Here is a 19,334-nt window from a genome sequence, read left to right on the forward strand (position 1 = left end):
TGCTCAAAACAGGACCAACAAGCCACCTGGGTGTGCCGAGGTATCGCCATGCCTTCCCCCAACGGCCATCCCTCCTGCACCATTGCCCCTCTTCAGGCAAGGTCATGCGGCCAGAACAGTTGAGAACCTCGGGCAGCGAGTAGGTGAAGCGGAGTGTAAGTGGCTGATCTTCCCCACACGGGGCCAACAATCACTGGGGTAGCTAGCGGCTGGCAAGGGGTGGGAGGATCAATAAGAAGTAAGATCTTGACAAGCATCCGACGAGTTTTCCCCCATTGGGGTACTGGGCGCGGCCGCAAAGGACGGTATGCATTCATGCAGATCACATGCATGTGAAACATTTGTTGGCTTTGCTCATCTCCATGCCCGCTTCAAGAAACAAGATGCGCGAGGTCCTGGTCAAGGGTGAGCCAACCAGCGCTTAACTACCTGTTACTTGCAGAGCTACTGCGTGTGATCGGTGACTGGAAGTGTAAGATGTCATCGAATACTCGGCCAGACCGAGAAAACGCAAAGTTCCATATGCTGGTTGGAATACGATTGCAGCTATGTATCGAGCCTATGGCTCATGTGGTACAAATATACGCAGTGCCGAAAGAGTATCTACATATACTTCGTCAAAACCTGACTCCCTTTGAATGTCCCGTATGTGCAAACTAGCTTCAGAGCCATCCTCAGAACTACATGGCCCCAACGGATTGGCCTCACCAACGTGCGTCAGGGCACGTTTTGTGGTTTGCCAAGAGGGTGGCCAAAGCAAAGGTCCCGGTTTCGTATTTGTTGACAAGTCAGATATCCCAACTCCAAGACCGTTGTGTGCGTGCCCAATGTCCAGGTCTGCTATGATGCAAAAACAGTTGAAGCCACGAGGTCATGCCGTGGCACTCCCTCGAGCCCGATGTGAATATATCCCAAACGCCGATTGATGCAAGGTTTCGTTTTTCTCGCCCGCGTCCCCCACACAGCTCTTGCTCTTACGTCTCTCGCCCTCCGCCGTCTGGCTGCTTCGTCGCACCGCAGAGTCGAAGCGCAGACAGGACTGCACTCTATGCGCCGCCTGCGCTCGACCCGGATGTTGCGCCCTCGGCGGGACCGTAGTACTCCGACCCGCGCATGCTCTTCCGCAGGGGCTTCCGCTTGGGCATGCCCATCGACTGCGCCCTGCTATGCCCCATCTGCATATCTGCCGACCTGCGGTATCCCGCACCCGCGCTCGCGCTCGCGCCACCAGACATGGACAAGAGTCCCGGATCCGACGCCGTCGGCCTGTGCTTCTTGTGCAGGCTAGTGCTATTCCTCGCCGCCGCGACCGGGGGCGTCGCTACGGCCGCTGGCGCAAACGTGACCACCTGCGAGGCGCGCTGCTTTCCGTTCGAGCTAGTGTCGCTGTCGGTCCGCTCCACCGCTGCTGCTTTCTCCGCGACCACCCCTCGTTTGTCCCTTCGTGACAGGACCGCGGCGCCGGCACCAGGCGCTGCGCCGATGGCGTGCTTGAAGTCGCCCCAGCGTTCCTTGGTCGTCTTGTCCGACGTCTCGTCCAGCATCATGAAGATGACAAAAGCGATGAGGAACACCAATACCGCGATCGTTAGTATGTAGGCGCCGGCCTGGTCGCCTGCCGTGATCGGTGCCCAGTCTGTGTGCGTGCCGAAAGGATCATTCCGTCCAATATCAGAGCCTCCCGCACTGGGGTCGCCCTGTGACGTGCCACCCGAGTTGTCGGTCACAGGTGTGCCGCTGTCCTTGATCAGGTTGGCGAGAACGACCTCAACTGCGGCCATCTGCTGCCCAACGCCAGTCGAGCCATCCCATTTGCCGTTGTCGGTCCATCTCAGCCCGCACATGCGGCCATTATCGCCTCCCGTGCACTGTGCAACGCAGGCCTGGGCAGACGCCTCGAGCCAAGGCTTGATGGTGTCGTAGCTCCAGGGGGCCCATTTGGTAGTGGCAGCAAGCCAGCGGCTCAAATAAGCTTTGAACGACTGCTGATCGACGTTGCACCTGTTGACGGGCTCGCAGGCAACCTCGGTCATGATGTCCTTCTTGGGCCCGGTGAAAAACACCGCGGTACCGTTGAGAAGACCGCTGGTCCGCTCCCGCCAGACCTCCTTCTTCGCGGCGTCCTCGGTGAAGTTGTACATGGCGGCAGCGCCGAGCAGGAAGGCTCCTGCATTGTAGCTGAACTGGTAGGGCACGATGTCGGTGCAATTGTTGGAAATGTCTGCGCCGTCATAGACATAATAGGTCTTGTGTTCTATGAATTTGACCGCCCACATCCAGTCCCATGTCTTCTCGGCCCAGTCGGCGTACGTCTGATTGCCGGTATACAGTGCGAGGCGCGCGGCAACGTTGAAGAAACAGGCCTGCGAGATCGAGTTCTTGTAGGTAAAGCCCTTGTTCCAGGTGAAAATTTGCCACCGCAGACCGCCGCCGCAGTCCTGGGATTCCCAGCGAGCAACCTGGGTGTTGAAAACGGCCTGGGCGAGGGCAAGCCATCCCGGCTTGCCCGGAGGCGGATCGGGAAACTTGTACTCGGCGGCGGACATGACAGCCATTCCCCAAAACCCTTGATCGTCGTTTCCTTCGGTCCAGGTCTGGTTAGGGGGCATGTAATCATTGTTCGGCCCTACTTGGAAGAGCAGCCCTTGTGTGGTGAGGGCGTTGTACTATCGAATAGTTAGTGCATCTGTCCTTCACGACTACGACTGTATATATGTATGCGCCGATCGAGACAGTAACAACGTACTTTGGTGTCCCCTGTATAGTAGTAATAATCAACAAAGGTACCCATCAGGGCACCGGCTTCCCACCAGTAGTACGGGTCTGGGAGAAGCCCAGGAGTTCCGCCGGGCTTGTCTCCATTGTAGAAGGATGCCAAGTCTTGGGTCAGACTCGCTGCGACTTGCTTGATGCTGGCTGTAGGCGCAAATGGTCAGAAAGCACGGCATGCGCAGTGCAACCGGCAGGGACTTACCTGGAGAGTTGATATCGAGGTCATATGCGTTCACAAACTGCCCGGCGCCCAGCAGCAGAGCCGCCAAGCAGGATCCAGCGTTGCGCCATCCCCGCATGTTCACTTATATCTGACGTAGTGCGAGGTAGGAGACTGGCCAGACGGGATACCTGGATGCCGAGAAAGGAGTAGACAACAGCATGTAAGTCGGCGGCCGGCGCGCGCTGGCAGATCGTATAAGTAAGTATTATAGCGAGTCCCAAAATCAAAATCGAGGAGAGACCCGTTTCGATCAGCGATGAGGAAAAAAAGGCAAAAGAAGAGAACAAACAGCGAGAAGGATCCTCGGACCTGGCCAGGTCAGACTACCGGTTGCTGTGTTCGTACTTTGGGCCCGTTATGGGGGCCGCTACGGTCGCGGTGGAGTGAGGTCTGGCGCTGAACGGCTGCCCCGCAGTAGTGGGTTCCGATGGTGCCGACTCAGTGGTGAGTTGCGCCGGGTTTAGCAGGCTAGGCACCTCCAAGTCCGCCACGTCGGGCCTAGCGTCTTCGCTGGGGTTTAGGGGGGAAACGCGCAAGCTAACAATAGAATACGAGAATTCGAGAGGAGGATGGGCTTGCCGATGTCTTAAAGAGAACATCCCATTTCGTGACAGGACAATGCAATGCTGGGATGCCAGTGCGTTGGGATGGGCGACCACAAGAGTCGGCTTTGCTCCCTCCTTTACACGCTCTCTCGCACGAGTTACATCCGTCCGCCTCGTGAGAGAAGGAAGCTGTCGGTCAGTGCTCACACCGTGGGTGTGGACTGAGCCTGACTCGGGTTCGAGAAGAAAAAGCTTATGTATAAGTACGAATAGGACCGAACAAACAAACCCAATAGATGCGAGAGTGCTTCAAGAGGGAAAGGGCCAGAGCAAACAGAGGACAACAACGACTAGATACTTGTACCTACTCACTCAACTACGGTCAGACAGTCTCGAGACAATTAATGGCCACCACGATCGCCAGTACTGTGCTACTTTGCAGTCGGTACCAAGGCGCAGGCCCCTCTGCTATTCGGACTCCGTATATCGCCTTAGTTACTCCGTGCACGAACACACACACATTGATGACATCGTCTGTGACGTGCATCATTACGGAGTACAAGTAGTTCAAGCATAATTGGAGGGCGCAAGGGACGCGTGGGCTGCTAGGACCTGGCGAGCGAAACCCCTCACAACTGTGCCTTGGTCGTGCATATTATTCTCCTCCTCGCTTCCTCCTCCCGCACCACAATCCCTAGGCCGAGTGTTCTTGGCCTGCGTTGACGTCGTTTGCCAACCTTTTCCCCCAGCCAACCCACTTGAGAGACACGCCGTCCCGTCCAGGGGGGCAGGCCCAATTGACCTGCCGATCCCCGAGTCGTCTCAAACCATGATCCCACACGCTAAACAACATGGTCTTTTTGTTTTCACTGCAGCCTGGAAAATGTGGTTTGCGCTAGATTCATTAGAACGATTGACGGAACGTTTTGGGTTCGATCTCGACCTGCAGGGCGCCAGTAAGCCCGTCCTGGACGTCGTATCTCAAAACACATACAGGTAGTAGCAGGTGTACACCAATAAGCCGAATGGGGCAGCTTTACGTGATTTGTGAGAGTCCAGGGTGCACCGCCTCATCAAGCATGCAAGTGGTGTGGCTCCCAGAGCTGTCAGGGCAACAACAGGGCGGCCCTTACGGAGTAACTACCTCAATAACGATGGTTCACTCAGCTGCTGGGGGTGAGACATTGACATTGATGGCCCTCTTCGCACCTGAAATCCACCCAGCTGGCCTCCTCCTCGGAGTTCCTCCCAAGACATCGTTTCTCCCTGTGGATAAGCTTATGCTGCTGCAGAAAACCTAGGTGATTGCCTCCTTAGGCGCCGTAGTCTCTTCCTCGCCGCAGAGCTTTCGGAACTCCTTAGAAGGCCGAGAGCATTCCCATGCCTGTCAAGTCTGTGGGCCCCAGGCATGGGCTGTTGAACAACAATCTCCGACCATTAAAGAGGACCAGGGCAGGAACACCTGATTTCTCTGATTCAGGAGTAACTAGGTAGGCATCACAAGGAACAATATTAGATTACCCTGTGTGAAGACTGACTGTATGTACTCCGTCAAGTCCGTACTCCGGATGTGCTCTGCATACTCAGGACTGGGACGCAAGTGGAGAGCCGCCGAGTGATTCCACTCTTCGCGCTGGTATGTTGTCCTACAACTGATCAAAGGTAAACGCAACGACAATCCACGGTTCCTACTAGCGAGGTAGCCCGACCAAGTGAGGGTCAGATTAGTTGACGGACTGCTAACAGAAGTACTTATCTACCCATCAAGCCCATCGGATTTAGGTAGTGGGATAGCCCTTCCGAGTTCCAGGGCAAGGATGTGACAAGGGTATTGATTGTTAAGATCGAGGTAGCTCCTGATGAACTTCCGTCAACTATTCAGACACCCACTTGCCCGACGCACCTTCTGATCTACTCCATACTCGCAAGCCAAAGCAAAACTGCGCCCTAGAACCAGGCTAGAAGGAGCCTTCTCTTCTCCGTACATTGCCTGACCGAACAACCGAACAACCCAACAACCCAAGTCTGTCAAAGAGTGGTACTGCGCTTTGTACTCACTCTCACTTGTATATGTAGGTAATTCGGCGACTCCTGAAGGCATGTACAGGAACAAGGGCACCTGACCGGCTGAGTATGGGCGGCACTTGTGCATGTACATGTCTTCCGCAACTCTCGTGTCACGACCCAGCTGTCAAATCAGCCGGTACGGACTGTTACGTGTCAGCAACGGGAGGGGGTTGTCGCATGCCAGGCTTAGTCACTTGCTTCTCGATCTGAATCCGCCCCGATCTTGAGAGGTTGCGCGCGCGCATATTGCGGAACGCCTCGTCGCCTCGGTCAGTGTTCATCATCACCCAGGAACATGTCAACCTAATTGTACTTCGTATGATTACAGCCGGCCAGAGTACCCCCGTAAGCAGCTGGAGCCAACTGATCGGTCCTTGCTTCTTTGAACCTGAAAAGGGTTTCTTTTTTAGCACCGGCTGTTCACTTACTTGCAGTGTACACCAGCATTGTTCTGTCTTGGTCTTCCTATTATAAACTGTCTTTCAATCTTTCAAGAGCGCTCAGCAAGCAAGCAGTCTTCTTCCATTCTAATCTGGGGCGACTCCCAATTTGTCAATAGTGCCCTAACAATAGCAACCCGCCTAGGCCGGGCTATTGTGGGACCTCTCCTCTTCAGTTTTAGCGAATTTCCCGCCCCAGAAACCTGCCACTCTTGCATCCCTAGCCGCCCCGCTTCAGGTGATCAACAGCGGGCAACACCCCATCACGCCTCACCTGAACTCTCTGCCCTACAGTTCTCAACATCGGTTTGGGGAGTATAACCTCTTCAAGGCGCTACCTCGACCTCCTGAAGCGATTGCTCTCGACGACGATTGTCGCGAGGTCGCACCAGGCCCCAGATGGCATCCTCTGTCATTCCCGGGGTCTTGGATCCTACCAAGCCCCGCGAGTATCCCATCGTCCTGAGCGATGCGCTCTTGGGCAAGACGTCCCACGAGACCTTCACCGGTGTCAAGTGTGAGTAACGGCTATCTGGTGCTCTCTGGGTCCTCTTGGCGGTCCTCAGTTGCTAATGCGTTTTAATTGCTTTTAGACAACCACAAGCCGAGACTCTCCTCCACAACTGCTCCGAACAGCGCCAAGATCAAGCCTGCGTCTGACGGCTCCTACGACTTGTCATTCCAGGACAAGGGCGGCAAATATGCGTACAATGGCAACCGCTCCACCGGCGATGGACAGTTTGTCCTCGTCTTTGACCCTAAGCGGAAAGTCCTTGTTCTTCACCGCGTGGACTCTACTTTCAACATGAACCTCGTCCAGACGCCGACAAACTCCGATGCCGAGAGTCTCCGGAAACAACACCCACACCTGAAGTCAGGCTCATCACAGCCTGATCGCAAGAAGGCTGAGCCCAAACCCAAACCCAAAACCTCGTCCGCTCTCAAGAACACAACAAGAGACACTAAAAAGAAGCCGCCGAAGGAAAAGGCGCCGGTCAATCTCACGCTGCCTCCGGTTCCTGCCGCCCAACCGGAGCCGCCCAAGCCGGAGAAGAAAAAGAAGAAGCAGGTCGAGTCCGAAGACGAGGATGAGTCGGACGGCGACGGCGGGCTGGAAGTGGTCTGGGGTGACCCGCCGCCGAGCCATTACAACAGGGCCAACGATGCGCCGGCGTTCCCGCCTCCGATGCGCAGGTTCTCCGAGTTCTACAATGAGCGACGCCAGGAAGAGGAGCAGCGAGAGGAGGAGGACAACGACGCAGGCGACGAATACGACCTGTTGGCTGCCATGGAAGAGGACGACGATGACGACAACCAACAGACACAAGCCAGGTCACCCAGTCCGGCAAGACACGCGGCCGAGGAAGAAGACACGACGATGGGCAACACAGGCTACACAGAGCCTGACTTTGAGGATCTCGAGGCCGAATTAGAGGCCGAGTTGCGGGCCGCAGAGTCGGAGAGTGAAGTCAGCGAGGAGGACTGAGTTTGGCTTATTCTTTTATACACCCGTTCTTCGCATTCCATACATCAGGGTTGGAGTTGAGATCCCCGGCGTCAAATATTAGAGGGTCAAAGGAGTTCTAGGCGACTGCATTTTGAGCACACATTGGAACTTGTCATTGACCGCCACTTCTCGTCTAAGGACAGAAGCCCTTTTCAGATACGGAGGACTTGCTTGGAGAGCCATCCATCTAGGTCACAAATTCAAAAGTATATTTTTGCCAGAACAGTGTCTACGCTCGTGATCAGGTCATGTGTTTTCCCTACTAATGGAGCAGTCCTACCAACGTCCTATTTCAATATTCGCATCGCTTCTCTTCAGACACATCGCAGGACTGCGAAGCCTCACCTGCTCCATTTCAGAGATAACAACGTTCTGTGAAGGGCATCTGGCTTCAGCAGTAAACAACATGGAGCAATCAGTTCTATTAAATATTTTCTTATTGTTTAATAACCTAATATATACAGATAACCCCTGTGTTAGAGACTGCTTTTAAGAGGAAACGCAGTTGATATCCAGCAGATTATTCTGCATGTTGTTACAGATCCACTGGGGGTTGGCGCCGCTGGGGGTGGTGATTGTGATATTCTCAGCACGGATATTGTTGCATTTCTGGGACATGGTCAGTCTCCTACGCCATGGTGCTTGATAAATAGATCTTTGGGGGAGGCTACTGACATCCGGAGCACTGCATATCAAAGTGCCAGCTTTGGGGTCGTACTTCTTGGATGATGTGCCATAGAAGTTCTTGAAGACGACATCGCTGATGGTCATATTGGCCTATTTAAAGACACATTAGTATTCTTCATGGAACTCGTTGGCCCCGGTGAAGATTGTTTGCTAGGCTAGGCGTTCTTACCGGATACATATTGCACAGAGTCTGGTTCTTGCTGCCATAGCATTGCGTCAACTCGATGATCCAGTCGTTGTTCTGATTGCGGTAGTTGTCATATGTCACATTGCGGACGTATCCCGAGCCGCCTCCGCCGCTGAGCGAGGGCTGGAACGGCGTCTGGATGCCGGGCCAGACCTTGATGCGCGCGCCGTCCGAGGCGTTCGACATGCTGATGTTGTAGACGTAGACATTCTCGACGATGTCAAACTCCTCGACGTACTGGCCAAGAGACCCGACACTGATACCTATTAAACACAGTCAGAATGTTTCTGGGTTCAACTTCTCCAAACAGGTGCCAGAGCTCATACCGTGGCTGCCATTGCATTCTAGGCCCTGGACAAGCACGTTGGTGCTGTTGGGCTTGAAGGAGACGCAGTCGTCGCCGTTGTCGATGTGAGAGTTCTGGATGACGACGTTGTCGACGCGGAACGTGTCCCAGCCGTCGGTGTTCTTGGCAGGGTTCTTGGAGGTGCTGCCGACGCGGATGTCAAAGTTGGACACGAGAATGTCCGAGCCGTTGGCGATCAGGTTGAACCACTACCATTGCTATGGTCAGTAAAAGGTCCTTGCTCGGGGTTCACGATGAGAGTCCACATACACTCGGTGAATTGATCATGCGCAGACCAGTAATACTACCACCGTACAAGCCATCGGTGACCAGAGCGATCGGTCTCATCAGGGTCTTGTTCGAAGCGAACCGGTCGTACCAAGCCTGGCCGTTGCCATCAATGAGGCCCACGCCGCCTCCGTAGATGTTGACGTCCTTGCCGCCGAAGCGCCACATGGACGAGCTGTCCTGGAACGGGTACTTGAAAGTGCGAGGCAGCCAATAGTCAATGTCATCGCTGAACTTGATCGTGCCGGAGATGGCCACGTCGACGTGCTCGAGGAACGTCAGGTCGAGCGGCGAGGCGATGAGGTACTCGGCGTCGAGCACGACGGTGCCTCCGTTGTTGCAGTCATGGAAGGCCCGGAGGATCTTGGGCGCGTCGTCACGGCCCTTGGTGCAGGACGGCTTGACGAAGCAGTACCGTCCGGCCTCTCGCGCCGGAGATTCGGGAAAGGGCTTGCCTGTGCCCAGCGGGCCGACCTTGAGGGACGGGCGCTCGAGAACCGCCTTGCCGGTGTGAGGGTTCTTGGCGGCCTCGACGGCGAGGGCGCCGGCCAGAATCGTGAAGGCGAAGGATCTGGAGACCATTGCGTGTTGCTGTTCCGAACAACCTGGCTTTCTTGGGCTTGAGCTTCAGCTTCAGATTGCACACGGGACCGTACTGCGGCTCTTTCGCAGCTGAGGCTCTCCAAATGCTACTCCAATCATCACTGACTGCTGGCGACTTATATCGCCGTACAATATCCTCTATCAGAGATCATGTCCACATGGCTGTGGAGATGATATTGTGGTTCCTGGAGACCTGGGGCCCTTTGCTTCGAGGTTGGAAAGACGGTAATTTTCCCTCCAGTCAGAGACGACAGAGCAAGGATCTGCCCAGCCAAGCTCCTGTCAAGCACCAAGCCATCGCAATTAGCATCAAGAGCGATGCCTGAAATGGTGTAAAGTGCCATGGTTAGTGCTACGGATAAATCCATTTGTGGGGAGAAGTTGGGGTTATGAGGAGTAGCTTGACGATATGCGGAGAAAACCGTAGATCTCGTCCAATGCTCATCCGCAGAAATCTTACCCGAGTCCATTTCACCCCCAGTGTCCACCAACTTCCCTCTGACCCAATGCCTATGCACATAGAAGATAGATCCTGCTCCTCGCTAGAGCCTATGGGCCCCTCGAATGGGATTCGTCATCACCCTTGATGGCAAGGACCTTTTCTATGCAGCAACCTCGCCAGCCTCGTCATTCGGCACTCGGCTTCATCCTAGTCCAACGGCAAGGCCTCTCCTTGGTGGAAGATCTCCGCCCACGCCTCCAGGGATTAGCAATTGGCCAATAGATTGACTATCCAGTAGCACTCCAACTCCAGGTCGATGTTAACCGCAATCCACACCACGGGGCTGTTAGCTGTCTCTCTGCCAGGACTTCGATCTCAGGTCGGCCTGGAAATGAATGAAATTGTCCGATATTCGAATTGCACCATCCTGTTTACCATGCCATATCCGACATCTTGGAAGTAAGAAGTGGACAGTGATCTTCAGTATAAGGCTGTTCGCCTCTCCACTTCCTCGTGAGAGATCCATTCCTGACAGTAGCTGTGCGTAACTCTACCCAACATGCTCGGCCAGGCCTCTCTTTTTGCCATTGCCACAGCATCGGCCTTGGTATCGGCTGCCAAGCCGGCACCTGGGCCGGCTCAGACCTATGCCAAGTGCCAGAGGCACTCCTGCGGCAACCCGCTATTGGGGTGTCCTCCCGGGACCTTGTACGTGAGCCAGACCGACAAGTCGGCGAATTTCACCAAGATCCAGGACGCCATCGACTTTCTTGGCAACCACACCGCGCCAGCATATATCCTCATCGGCAAGGGAATCTATACGGAGCAGCTCAATGTGACTCGCCAAGGTCCTCTGACGCTCCTCGGGCAGTCTGCCAAGCCCTACAAAGGCATCAGATACTCCAACGTGGAGGATGCCCTGGCTAGCGACGAGGCCGCCTTTGTCGAGAACGAGAACGATGTGCAGGTCTTCTGGAACGCCGCCAACCATGATCATCGCTTCGCCGACAACGTCTTCACCAGTACCCTAGTCGTCGGCCCTTCGCTCAACGCTACGTACACAGGCGCGGGACCGAACGGCTACCCCGTGGATCCGGCCACACCTTTCGGTTGTGTAGATTTCCGTGCCTACAACGTCGACTTTCGGAACAACGAGTTCCCTCGCTCCAACGGCCCGGCTCATGCCGTAGCCGTTGCCTATGCCAATGCAGGCTTCTACTCGTGTGGATTTTACAGTTATCAGGATACGGTATGTTTATTATCACACAGACTGGCCATGAAGTCCACACTAACAAGGGTCTGGGCAGGTGTATGTTGGGAAGAAGGGCAACGCTTACTTCTACGACAATATTGTCGGAGGGCAGACGGACTTTCTGTATGGCTTTGGCACAGCCTACCTCGAGTCTTCTACGCTGTCGTTGCGGAACTGTGGCGGTGGCATCACCGCGTGGAAAGGTCGGGCCCAACTGCGTTTCCTCAAGATGGAAATGAAGTTTGAAAGCTAACAGTAAAGAGTATTTAGGCACGAACACCACATTTGAGAACAAATACGGTGTCTACATCTCCGATACCCGTGTCGTCGCTGCCAACTCGACCATCGCCCCCGTCATCGCTGGCAAGTGCTCGCTCGGCAGGCCGTGGAACTGGCAGCACAGGTCCGTTTTCATGGAGAGCTACTTTGACACTAGTATTTTGCCCCAGGGATATACCCCCTGGGGCGGTGCGCCGCAGAATGTTGGGCCCAAGACCTTCATGGCTGTCTGGGACGACCGTGGCCCCGGCAATAACGTGCCTGCACAGATAGCCAGTAACCTGACAAAGGTGTTGGACAATGCCGCTGTGATGCCGTTTAGGTATCCTGTTGATGTATTCATCACTGAGGATGGAGAGCCCGGGAACATTGGCTGGATCGATAGCAGTGTGCTGAAGGGCGGACAGTAGGTGTGTCTACGCCTCGGGTAATCATACCAGATGAATACCACTTGAAATTGATCACATATCAGAGGTCTGAAAGCAGTGATTTGGCCGTAAACGGAGAATTTTGGCTACCTAGTCTAAGTTCTGAAGGAATCTCCAATGGGGCTCATCTGGCCAGATAACTAGAACCTCTAGCACCCCCCCCCCCCAAGATCGGCCCTTGATCAAGGCTCGAAGCCGAAATCCATTGAGACAAGCAGCCAGTGCGGTGTACTTGATCGATGATGCATCTTGGGAGTATCAAACTCAATCAACTTCCTCAACGCTCGCTTGTTCCTCTCTCGGCCACGGCCACCAGCCCTTCATCGGCATGGCCCCGTATATGACGTTGACATTGCGCTCGGGGAACATGTCGTAATACTCGTAGACCAGAGAAGCCTCACTGTTCCAAGCCCAGCAATAATTGGCATTGTTCACCGACAAATCTTCCAGCTTGAAAGCATCCAGAACGCCATGCCGGGCCCAGACTATGAGACTTGCAGTCCATTGCGGGGGTTCATTGTCCATATCTCTCAAGAACCAACGTGATGTCCGGAAGAACCCTTCCTTGTGGTATACATTGAACTCGACCGCTTCGTCAGCATACCCTTGCTCCCACTGTACATTTTTTGTTGTCCAGAAAAGCCCGTTTCTCATTAGCGATGCCACATCGTCGCATTTGACGACCAACTCTCCGAGCCAGTCTTGGGAGTGCCACGGCTTACAACGGTCTGGCAAGAGACCAAAGTACAAGGCCAGTGGGTGGTCGCTGGCAAGGTAGGAGTTTCCATTGGTGCTCCTAGCCGTGCTACCGTTCATCGATGAAGGTGTCTCCCCAGAGGGGATGCGGCTATCTTGCATATCGCCGAACGAAACTGGTGGTGGTGGCTCGTCGAAGAGGGAGGTTGGCTGACTGTCTTGTGTATTTCGATGGGAGCTAGGTGCTCCTCCCATGATAGCTTGTGTTTTCTAGTCGCTGTTGATGGCTCAAAAGGGACGAAAGAAGACTTAATGGTATTTAGGTAGTGGGATAATCTTCATGACTGGTGATGTTTCTGGGAGAGGACTGAAGAAATTATTGACAAAGCTGTGGTTTTATATCCAAAGTGGGTTGGTTGTATCATCGAGTACTTGCGGTACTTTGAGAAGAATACCTAGGCAGTACCAGGGGGAAGTCTGAGGTTTTGGTGATACCGCTTGTCAGCGTCAAGCAAGAGATTGGTGACTCACAATCCTAGAGTCTATCACCCTTTTGACTTCCCACGAGTCGGTTTCAGGTATGCACGACCGATGAATGCCAGTTGAATTCGACCACATATCAGCCCTAGAAGCAATAACATGCAATGTTCTATCCGTCAAACTACTCAAATATGCTCGCAGTGCTCAAGATACTGTGTCCCTTTCGCGTCCTCCCTGCTGCTCCGAATTCAGAATGAGCAGCCCAGGTAATGATACTGTACATCGTTGAACTGTAACTAGCAATTACACGGCAATCCCTCCGAGAGACCTTTGCTCCCCCGATTCACGTTAAGTTACGGCTGTAGCAAGATCACGTCAGATCAATGGCCACTGGCCTTGGCCTTGCGCGTTCAAAAGGTCGTTCCAATGCAGCCATCAGCATCCGGCGCGGACTTGCTCTTCGCTTCCTCGATTTCGACTCAAACATGCTTCGGCCAATAGTTTCCGAGTCGCTGTCGCTACTGTCTGATATACATACGACAGGGCTCGCTCCTATATCGACCATCTCCACATCATCAATCAAGATGATGTCTTGAACGGCAGGCCGCCCCAACGCGGGTGCAGGCAGATCCTCCAGGCCCGGTATCATCGCGGGGACTCGAGGAGCCTTGCCGTCATTCTTCTCGAGCCATTGCCGTAGATGATCGTACAGAACCTTGACGCATACCGGGGGGAAGGCATTGCCGATCTGTTTCTTCACACAAGGTTCGGCGAACTTGTAGGCCGTCGGGAAGCCCTGAAGACACGCATACTCGCGGAGGGTGAAGTCCCTATGGCCCTTGTAGTGGTAGTTCTGACCGCCGGAGCATGTGATTGTCCGGTGCAAGGGCCGGTCGCCGTCCCAGGATGGCCGCCTGAGTCTAGTCATCGCGCGTGGGTTGTGAAGATCGACGGCGCGATTGATCTTGGCTAGGGCCTGCCGGACAGTGACAAAGGGCTTGAGTCCCTCTCGATCCCCATGGGTTGGCTTGGGGAACGGCGGGAGCTTCTCTCCTGGGCATGCACCGATCATGATCAGTCGTTTCCGAGTCTGGGGCAGGCCCCAGCTTGCCAAGGGGACGACCGTCCATCGCACTGAATATCCCTGCGACGTGAACCCCTGGACAAGAGCGTTGAAGTAGTTCTCAAATCTCCCATGGAGAATGCCGAATGTCTGCTCGAGAGTGAAAAGCCGAGGCCTGATCTTGTCTATCATTTGCTGGCAAGAGAACAGGGCAAAGATATTGGCTTCGTCGTTCCGTCCTTCGACAGTATGCGCCGGAGACCAGAACTGACATGGTGGGGATAGGTGCAGGACGTCTGCTCGCACAATCAGGTCGTCGTCGTATATGAAGTCGGCAATGTCCATGTGGCGCATAGGGACGGCAGGGAAGTTCGATTGATAGCTCCGGCAAGCATGCTGCCAATGATCAATCGCGGTGATGACCTTGAAGCCTGCCCTGGCTTGGCCACAAGAACAGCCTCCAGCTCCCGAGAAGGCATCGACAGCCGTGTAGTGCTCGCCCTGGTACTGCGACCACTGGACGGGAGTTTTGGTTGGATCCAGGCTTCCCTCCCTCCAGGCATCAAACCGCATACTGTCGCTGCAACGGAATCGCTGCTTTTTCAGCTTTGTGAGATCACTCTCCAGGAGATGCGCCAGAGAATACCCATGCGCTTTGCCGAGCTTACGCAAACGCGAGTTTCTGTAGGACAATGTGAACGTCCAACGACAGACGAGAACGTCCTGCTCCTCGATATCCTCGTCGGGCACTTTGGAAATCCTAGGAGACCGGAATGCTGGGAACTCGGCATTTGTGATCGTGAGGTGTCGCTGCATCAGGATGGAGTCAGGTGTGACTTCAATCTCCAGCAGAGCTTGGTCTTCCGCGGGACGAGGGTCATCCTCGTCAATCTCATCGACTCGGCAGACTTCATTGAGCTTTTTGATGAGAAGACCCCGGAGATGCTTGGTCCTGGTGTACCCGAAGCCTCGTATGTATACACGGCCTGTAATCTCGTCGCAGAAGATGGCCTGTATGCGGAGAAACTGGATCTTGTATTGGCCTATCCGTTCTGGCAGCTCGATCATGATTCCCTCTTTCAAAAGTAGACCCTTGTGGTTGTAGTCGGAGAGAATCTGTCGAGGCGCGATCGGGCGATTTCTTGCAGGGCCCGAATCGGTGCGTCTACCCTGTAGAGGCTCTTCATCATCTGAGGTCAAGTCTATCAGGATGTCCTTGCCGTGCTCAAGCTCTTGCTCAACGGCAATGATCTCGTCGCTGTCGTCATCGGGGATGGTGATAACTTCGGCTGCAGATCTTTTACGGACCCTCCTCATTTCCTCCCGCCGCTGAATGATTTCCTCGACTGCGGCGGGTGCGTCATCGTCTATGCCTTCGACGATCCTGTTGTCCATGATGGAACTGTGAGGAAATAATGCAGGGATGGCGTTGCGGCTGCGGTTCAGTTGGACAAGCTGGGAGAATGCCACACGCTTTGAGACAGTCGGTACCCGTGATACTGATGGAACTTGGAGATGACGGAAAACTCGAGGTAAAAGAATTACAAACAGCAGAGACCTGGCGGTCGTCTCGCTGGAAGAGAAGTAGAAATGATGATCGTTTTGGATCAGGAAAGGATTATCGGTCAGAGATGAAGAGAAATCTAGAATCCCAGTGTCCTATACGAGACACAAGAAGAACGAGAACGATTTGATGAAGTTTTGGGGATTGAAATGAAGAACGAGTCCCCTGACAGGTGAGAAGCTTGCACTGAGCAGAAGGCAGGATTGCTTGAGCCGATTCAGATGGAAGCCAGGCAAACTAATGCTATCAACTAGAACATGACATTTCTGATTATAAGAATGACTCAGGGGTATTATCCTCTCCTCCTCCTCTTTGATATTGATTCTTTCTAGGACACTTGCTAGAAGACAGGATATCGGTTGCATTAATTGATGTTAGGGACAAATCCCATTATTAGAAATGTATTTTGTTCACCTTTCAATAGTGCCTTCCTAAATAGCCCATTGGGATAGATCCGGAAGAAAATCCAGAGAGGACAGACCATAATTAGCGCATTATCTTTCTGCCATTCTCAATTGTGCCAGAGGAGGTGGTGATGGTGACTGTGAGCTTCTTCAAGATCCAGGGAGGTTGTCGCTTAGGTAATACAGTGCTGTGGAATCTCCACCAGTTCCTCCGGCCCCTTTTCTCATCTGCTTTGCAAAAAACTTTATCCTAACTTGTCCTGCCCTGTTGTCTTTCTCAAAAATCTGAACCAGAGGAAAGATTCCAATCCCTGCTACCAACGAAAGCGTAGTAAGTAATATTCCTGCTTGATCACTTCCTAGTGACAGTTTTCAAATTCGATATGATGACCACATCTTCTTTAATGCTTGACTTCTGAGTTTTCAATGCGGAGAAATCTGGTTTTGTTTCTGATCTTCGTCGAGTTTCTGTTCTCTGACAAACACCACAACTGACTTTTCGCGAGCAAAATTGGCTAACATATCCATTCTGCTTACAGGTCTTGTCTTTGTCTGTTTGCACATCTGACTTTCAGGTGCTTGGTCATTCTGTCTGTTGTCTTTTTACCAGATCAATTGTTGTTGCAAGCAGGTATCCGTGGCTAGCTGGTATCAAAACGTTCTCATTTTTTTGCCCCCGGATTTCATCTTGCAATGACTTTTGTGAATGATCGGATCACATAGCTTATATAATGAATTGGGCTCTCCTTAATATTCTCATATGTGGCTGAAAGAGTGGTAGATGGCTCCTTCCCAGAAGCAGCGGAACCGTGGGTAGGGATGCCTGATATCTGACACTATCAGGGCTCACTTTTAGCTTCACAAATGCCATCAGAAACCGATCAACTTCAGACAACGTGGTCTTGAAGTCTGTTCCTTCCTCACCCTGCCCCTTGCCCTACCTCTCGACCCGTCCCTTCCTCTCCCTATCTCTCGCCCTGTCCCCTCTACACTCTACCCAGTGATTCACCACCACCCAGTGATCCACCATCAATGGCCCTACTCAGTGCATCGACATAAAAGGGCGCTTCCTCACGGGCTCAGACTCAATACTAGGCACTCTCTTCCTGCAGTCCTCACTCACCAGATCTTTGATCTCGACCGTGTCACAGCTGGACCATTCCTCATCTTGGCCGTTCCTCACCTTGACCCTTCCTATCTTTGGCCTTTCCTCAGCCTCATAAGCAGTCATCAACCGCTTGACCATGATGCACAAATACAACACCAGATCGACCACGAAGGCGAAACATGAATCGACTCCCAAAGTCGTAGCCAGTGTCAAGAACCAAAAGAAGCGAAGGCAGAACGGTGATGACAAGGATGGAGCACAGGCCCAGCTTGACCTACCAACAACGAAGAAGGCTCGCGTGTTCCATGGTTTGGAGCCCAATTCCGCGGATAGTCAAAATCAGGTTGTCGATACCGTGGGTCCCAAAGCATCACATGCTGCCACGGTCGTGCAGAAGACCGAGATTGATGCAGCCAAGTCACTGGACAAGATTGACTTGCTGCATCCCACACAAGACGGCGAGGCAAGTTCGCAGCCCGTCAAGCAAGGCGATGAGCCTCCTGCCACAGCTACCAAGAAGGTGCGCCCTCTCAAGATATTCTTTGACGCCTCTAATGACTGAGTCTAACATGCCAATCAGCAAAAGAAAGGCTCGCACAAAGGATTCACCCCAGATGAATCGCCCTTCCCGGAATGGGAGGGCCCGGCCAACAGTGCTTGTCAGGAGGTGTTCCGACTTCTCGACAAGCATCATGAGGGCGAAGTCAAACACAAACAGCCCGAGAGAATCCCTGCCCCTTCCCTCGACGTAGCTGGATGTGGTGAGGTAGAGTCGGTCCTCGACGCCCTCTTGCGAACCTATCTCAGCGGTGCTACCACCATGAAGAATGCCAACCAAGCAATCCAAGGTCTCTACCAGAAGTTCGGCAAGGTCACAGAGGGGCTTGGAAAAGGTAGCATCGACTGGAACGAGGTGCGTCTTGCTTCTCATGCCGATCTGATGGGCGCCATCCAATCGGCCGGCCTTGGCAAGATCAAGAGCGGCCACATCAAAGAGATTCTTGATCTTGTGCAGCAGGAGAATCTCACTCGGGTAGAGGAGCTTCTTGGCGAGAGGTTGAACGGGATCAAGCCAGACATCCCGGGTGCAGCCACGGAACCCCCGGCCGAGAAGGACAAGGAAATCAAACGGATCGAGCACTCCGTTCTCTCTCTCGAGCACCTCCGTTCCATGACTAAGAACGAGGCTATCACGGAGATGGTCAAGTTCAAGGGCATTGGCGTCAAGACAGCGGCTTGCGTGACTCTCTTTTGTCTCCGAATGCCATGCTTTGCCGTGGATACTCATGTCCACCGCTTCTGCAAGTGGTTGGGTTGGGTGCCACCCAAAGCCACAGAGATCCAGACCTTCAACCACTGCGAGCTACACGTGCCTGAGGATATCAAGTACGCCCTGCACCAGCTCTTCATCATCCACGGGCAGGAGTGTCACCGGTGCAAGGCCAATACGCTAAGCGGCACCAAGGAATGGAACGAATGTGTTTGCCCTTTGGAACACCTCCTAGAACGAGGCAAGCCTCAGAGCGTCAAGGTCAAGGTCGAGGCCGGTATGGCGCCCATAACCACCTTTTTCCCCCTCAAGGATAGGACTGCCTCCGGATCCGAGGAGCAGCCTCAGACAGAGGCGGGCGACGACCAAGCCTCGTCTGACGCGACCTCGTCGACACAGGGTCCGAGTGATTAGCACGATTTGTCGTTAAGTACACATACGACAAAGGGCTGGCATGGGGGACGGAGAGGTTTCACAATTTACCATACCACAAGCTTTCCTATTTGACGGTTCGGATATTTTGGTACTTTGGGGGCTTATTCAATCGAGATGTTTGGTCAAAAAAGTACGGTATCTGGAGTACTTAACTTTACCCTGGAGAATCAAACTCCGTCGAAGGAATACGACCAGGATTGCAATGCTAGGTAGCTAGGGATCATAAATGCGATATACGCGCTTCTAAA

The 19,334-nt window shown here is 53.6% G+C and overlaps 7 protein-coding genes across 7 annotated transcripts; 3 read left to right on the top strand and 4 right to left on the bottom strand.

Moving 5' to 3' along the window:
- Positions 1-1,046: 1,046 nt before the first annotated feature.
- Positions 1,047-3,071, bottom strand: E0L32_005461 (uncharacterized protein; the record flags this gene model as incomplete). Its single annotated transcript, XM_031139985.1, has 3 exons — positions 1,047-2,666; positions 2,747-2,916; positions 2,975-3,071. 3 exons carry the CDS (start codon positions 3,069-3,071, stop codon positions 1,047-1,049), a joined length of 1,887 nt encoding a protein of 628 aa, XP_030996208.1.
- A 3,375-nt stretch (positions 3,072-6,446) lies between these two features.
- On the top strand, positions 6,447-7,533 carry E0L32_005462 (uncharacterized protein; the record flags this gene model as incomplete). The annotated part of the gene is made up of 2 exons (XM_031139986.1): positions 6,447-6,564; positions 6,641-7,533. The coding sequence occupies 2 exons, from the start codon at positions 6,447-6,449 to the stop codon at positions 7,531-7,533; spliced, it is 1,011 nt and encodes a 336-aa protein (XP_030996209.1).
- Positions 7,534-8,043: 510 nt separating this feature from the next.
- Positions 8,044-9,644, bottom strand: E0L32_005463 (uncharacterized protein; the record flags this gene model as incomplete). Its single annotated transcript, XM_031139987.1, has 5 exons — positions 8,044-8,163; positions 8,230-8,331; positions 8,411-8,691; positions 8,755-8,983; positions 9,045-9,644. The coding sequence occupies 5 exons, from the start codon at positions 9,642-9,644 to the stop codon at positions 8,044-8,046; spliced, it is 1,332 nt and encodes a 443-aa protein (XP_030996210.1).
- Positions 9,645-10,666: 1,022 nt separating this feature from the next.
- On the top strand, positions 10,667-12,048 carry E0L32_005464 (uncharacterized protein; the record flags this gene model as incomplete). Its single annotated transcript, XM_031139988.1, has 3 exons — positions 10,667-11,356; positions 11,415-11,562; positions 11,621-12,048. 3 exons carry the CDS (start codon positions 10,667-10,669, stop codon positions 12,046-12,048), a joined length of 1,266 nt encoding a protein of 421 aa, XP_030996211.1.
- A 282-nt stretch (positions 12,049-12,330) lies between these two features.
- On the bottom strand, positions 12,331-13,017 carry E0L32_005465 (uncharacterized protein; the record flags this gene model as incomplete). The annotated part of the gene is made up of 1 exon (XM_031139989.1): positions 12,331-13,017. One exon carries the CDS (start codon positions 13,015-13,017, stop codon positions 12,331-12,333), a length of 687 nt encoding a protein of 228 aa, XP_030996212.1.
- A 595-nt stretch (positions 13,018-13,612) lies between these two features.
- Positions 13,613-15,700, bottom strand: E0L32_005466 (uncharacterized protein; the record flags this gene model as incomplete). Its single annotated transcript, XM_031139990.1, has 1 exon — positions 13,613-15,700. The coding sequence occupies one exon, from the start codon at positions 15,698-15,700 to the stop codon at positions 13,613-13,615; it is 2,088 nt and encodes a 695-aa protein (XP_030996213.1).
- Positions 15,701-17,517: 1,817 nt separating this feature from the next.
- On the top strand, positions 17,518-19,065 carry E0L32_005467 (uncharacterized protein; the record flags this gene model as incomplete). The annotated part of the gene is made up of 2 exons (XM_031139992.1): positions 17,518-17,901; positions 17,962-19,065. The coding sequence occupies 2 exons, from the start codon at positions 17,518-17,520 to the stop codon at positions 19,063-19,065; spliced, it is 1,488 nt and encodes a 495-aa protein (XP_030996214.1).
- Between the last annotated feature and the right edge of the window lie 269 nt (positions 19,066-19,334).

Source organism: Thyridium curvatum (assembly GCF_004353045.1).
Source record: "Thyridium curvatum strain D216 chromosome Unknown NODE_28_length_411853_cov_82.906025, whole genome shotgun sequence".
In the NCBI taxonomy this organism is placed as follows: Eukaryota; Fungi; Ascomycota; class Sordariomycetes; order Thyridiales; family Thyridiaceae; genus Thyridium; species Thyridium curvatum.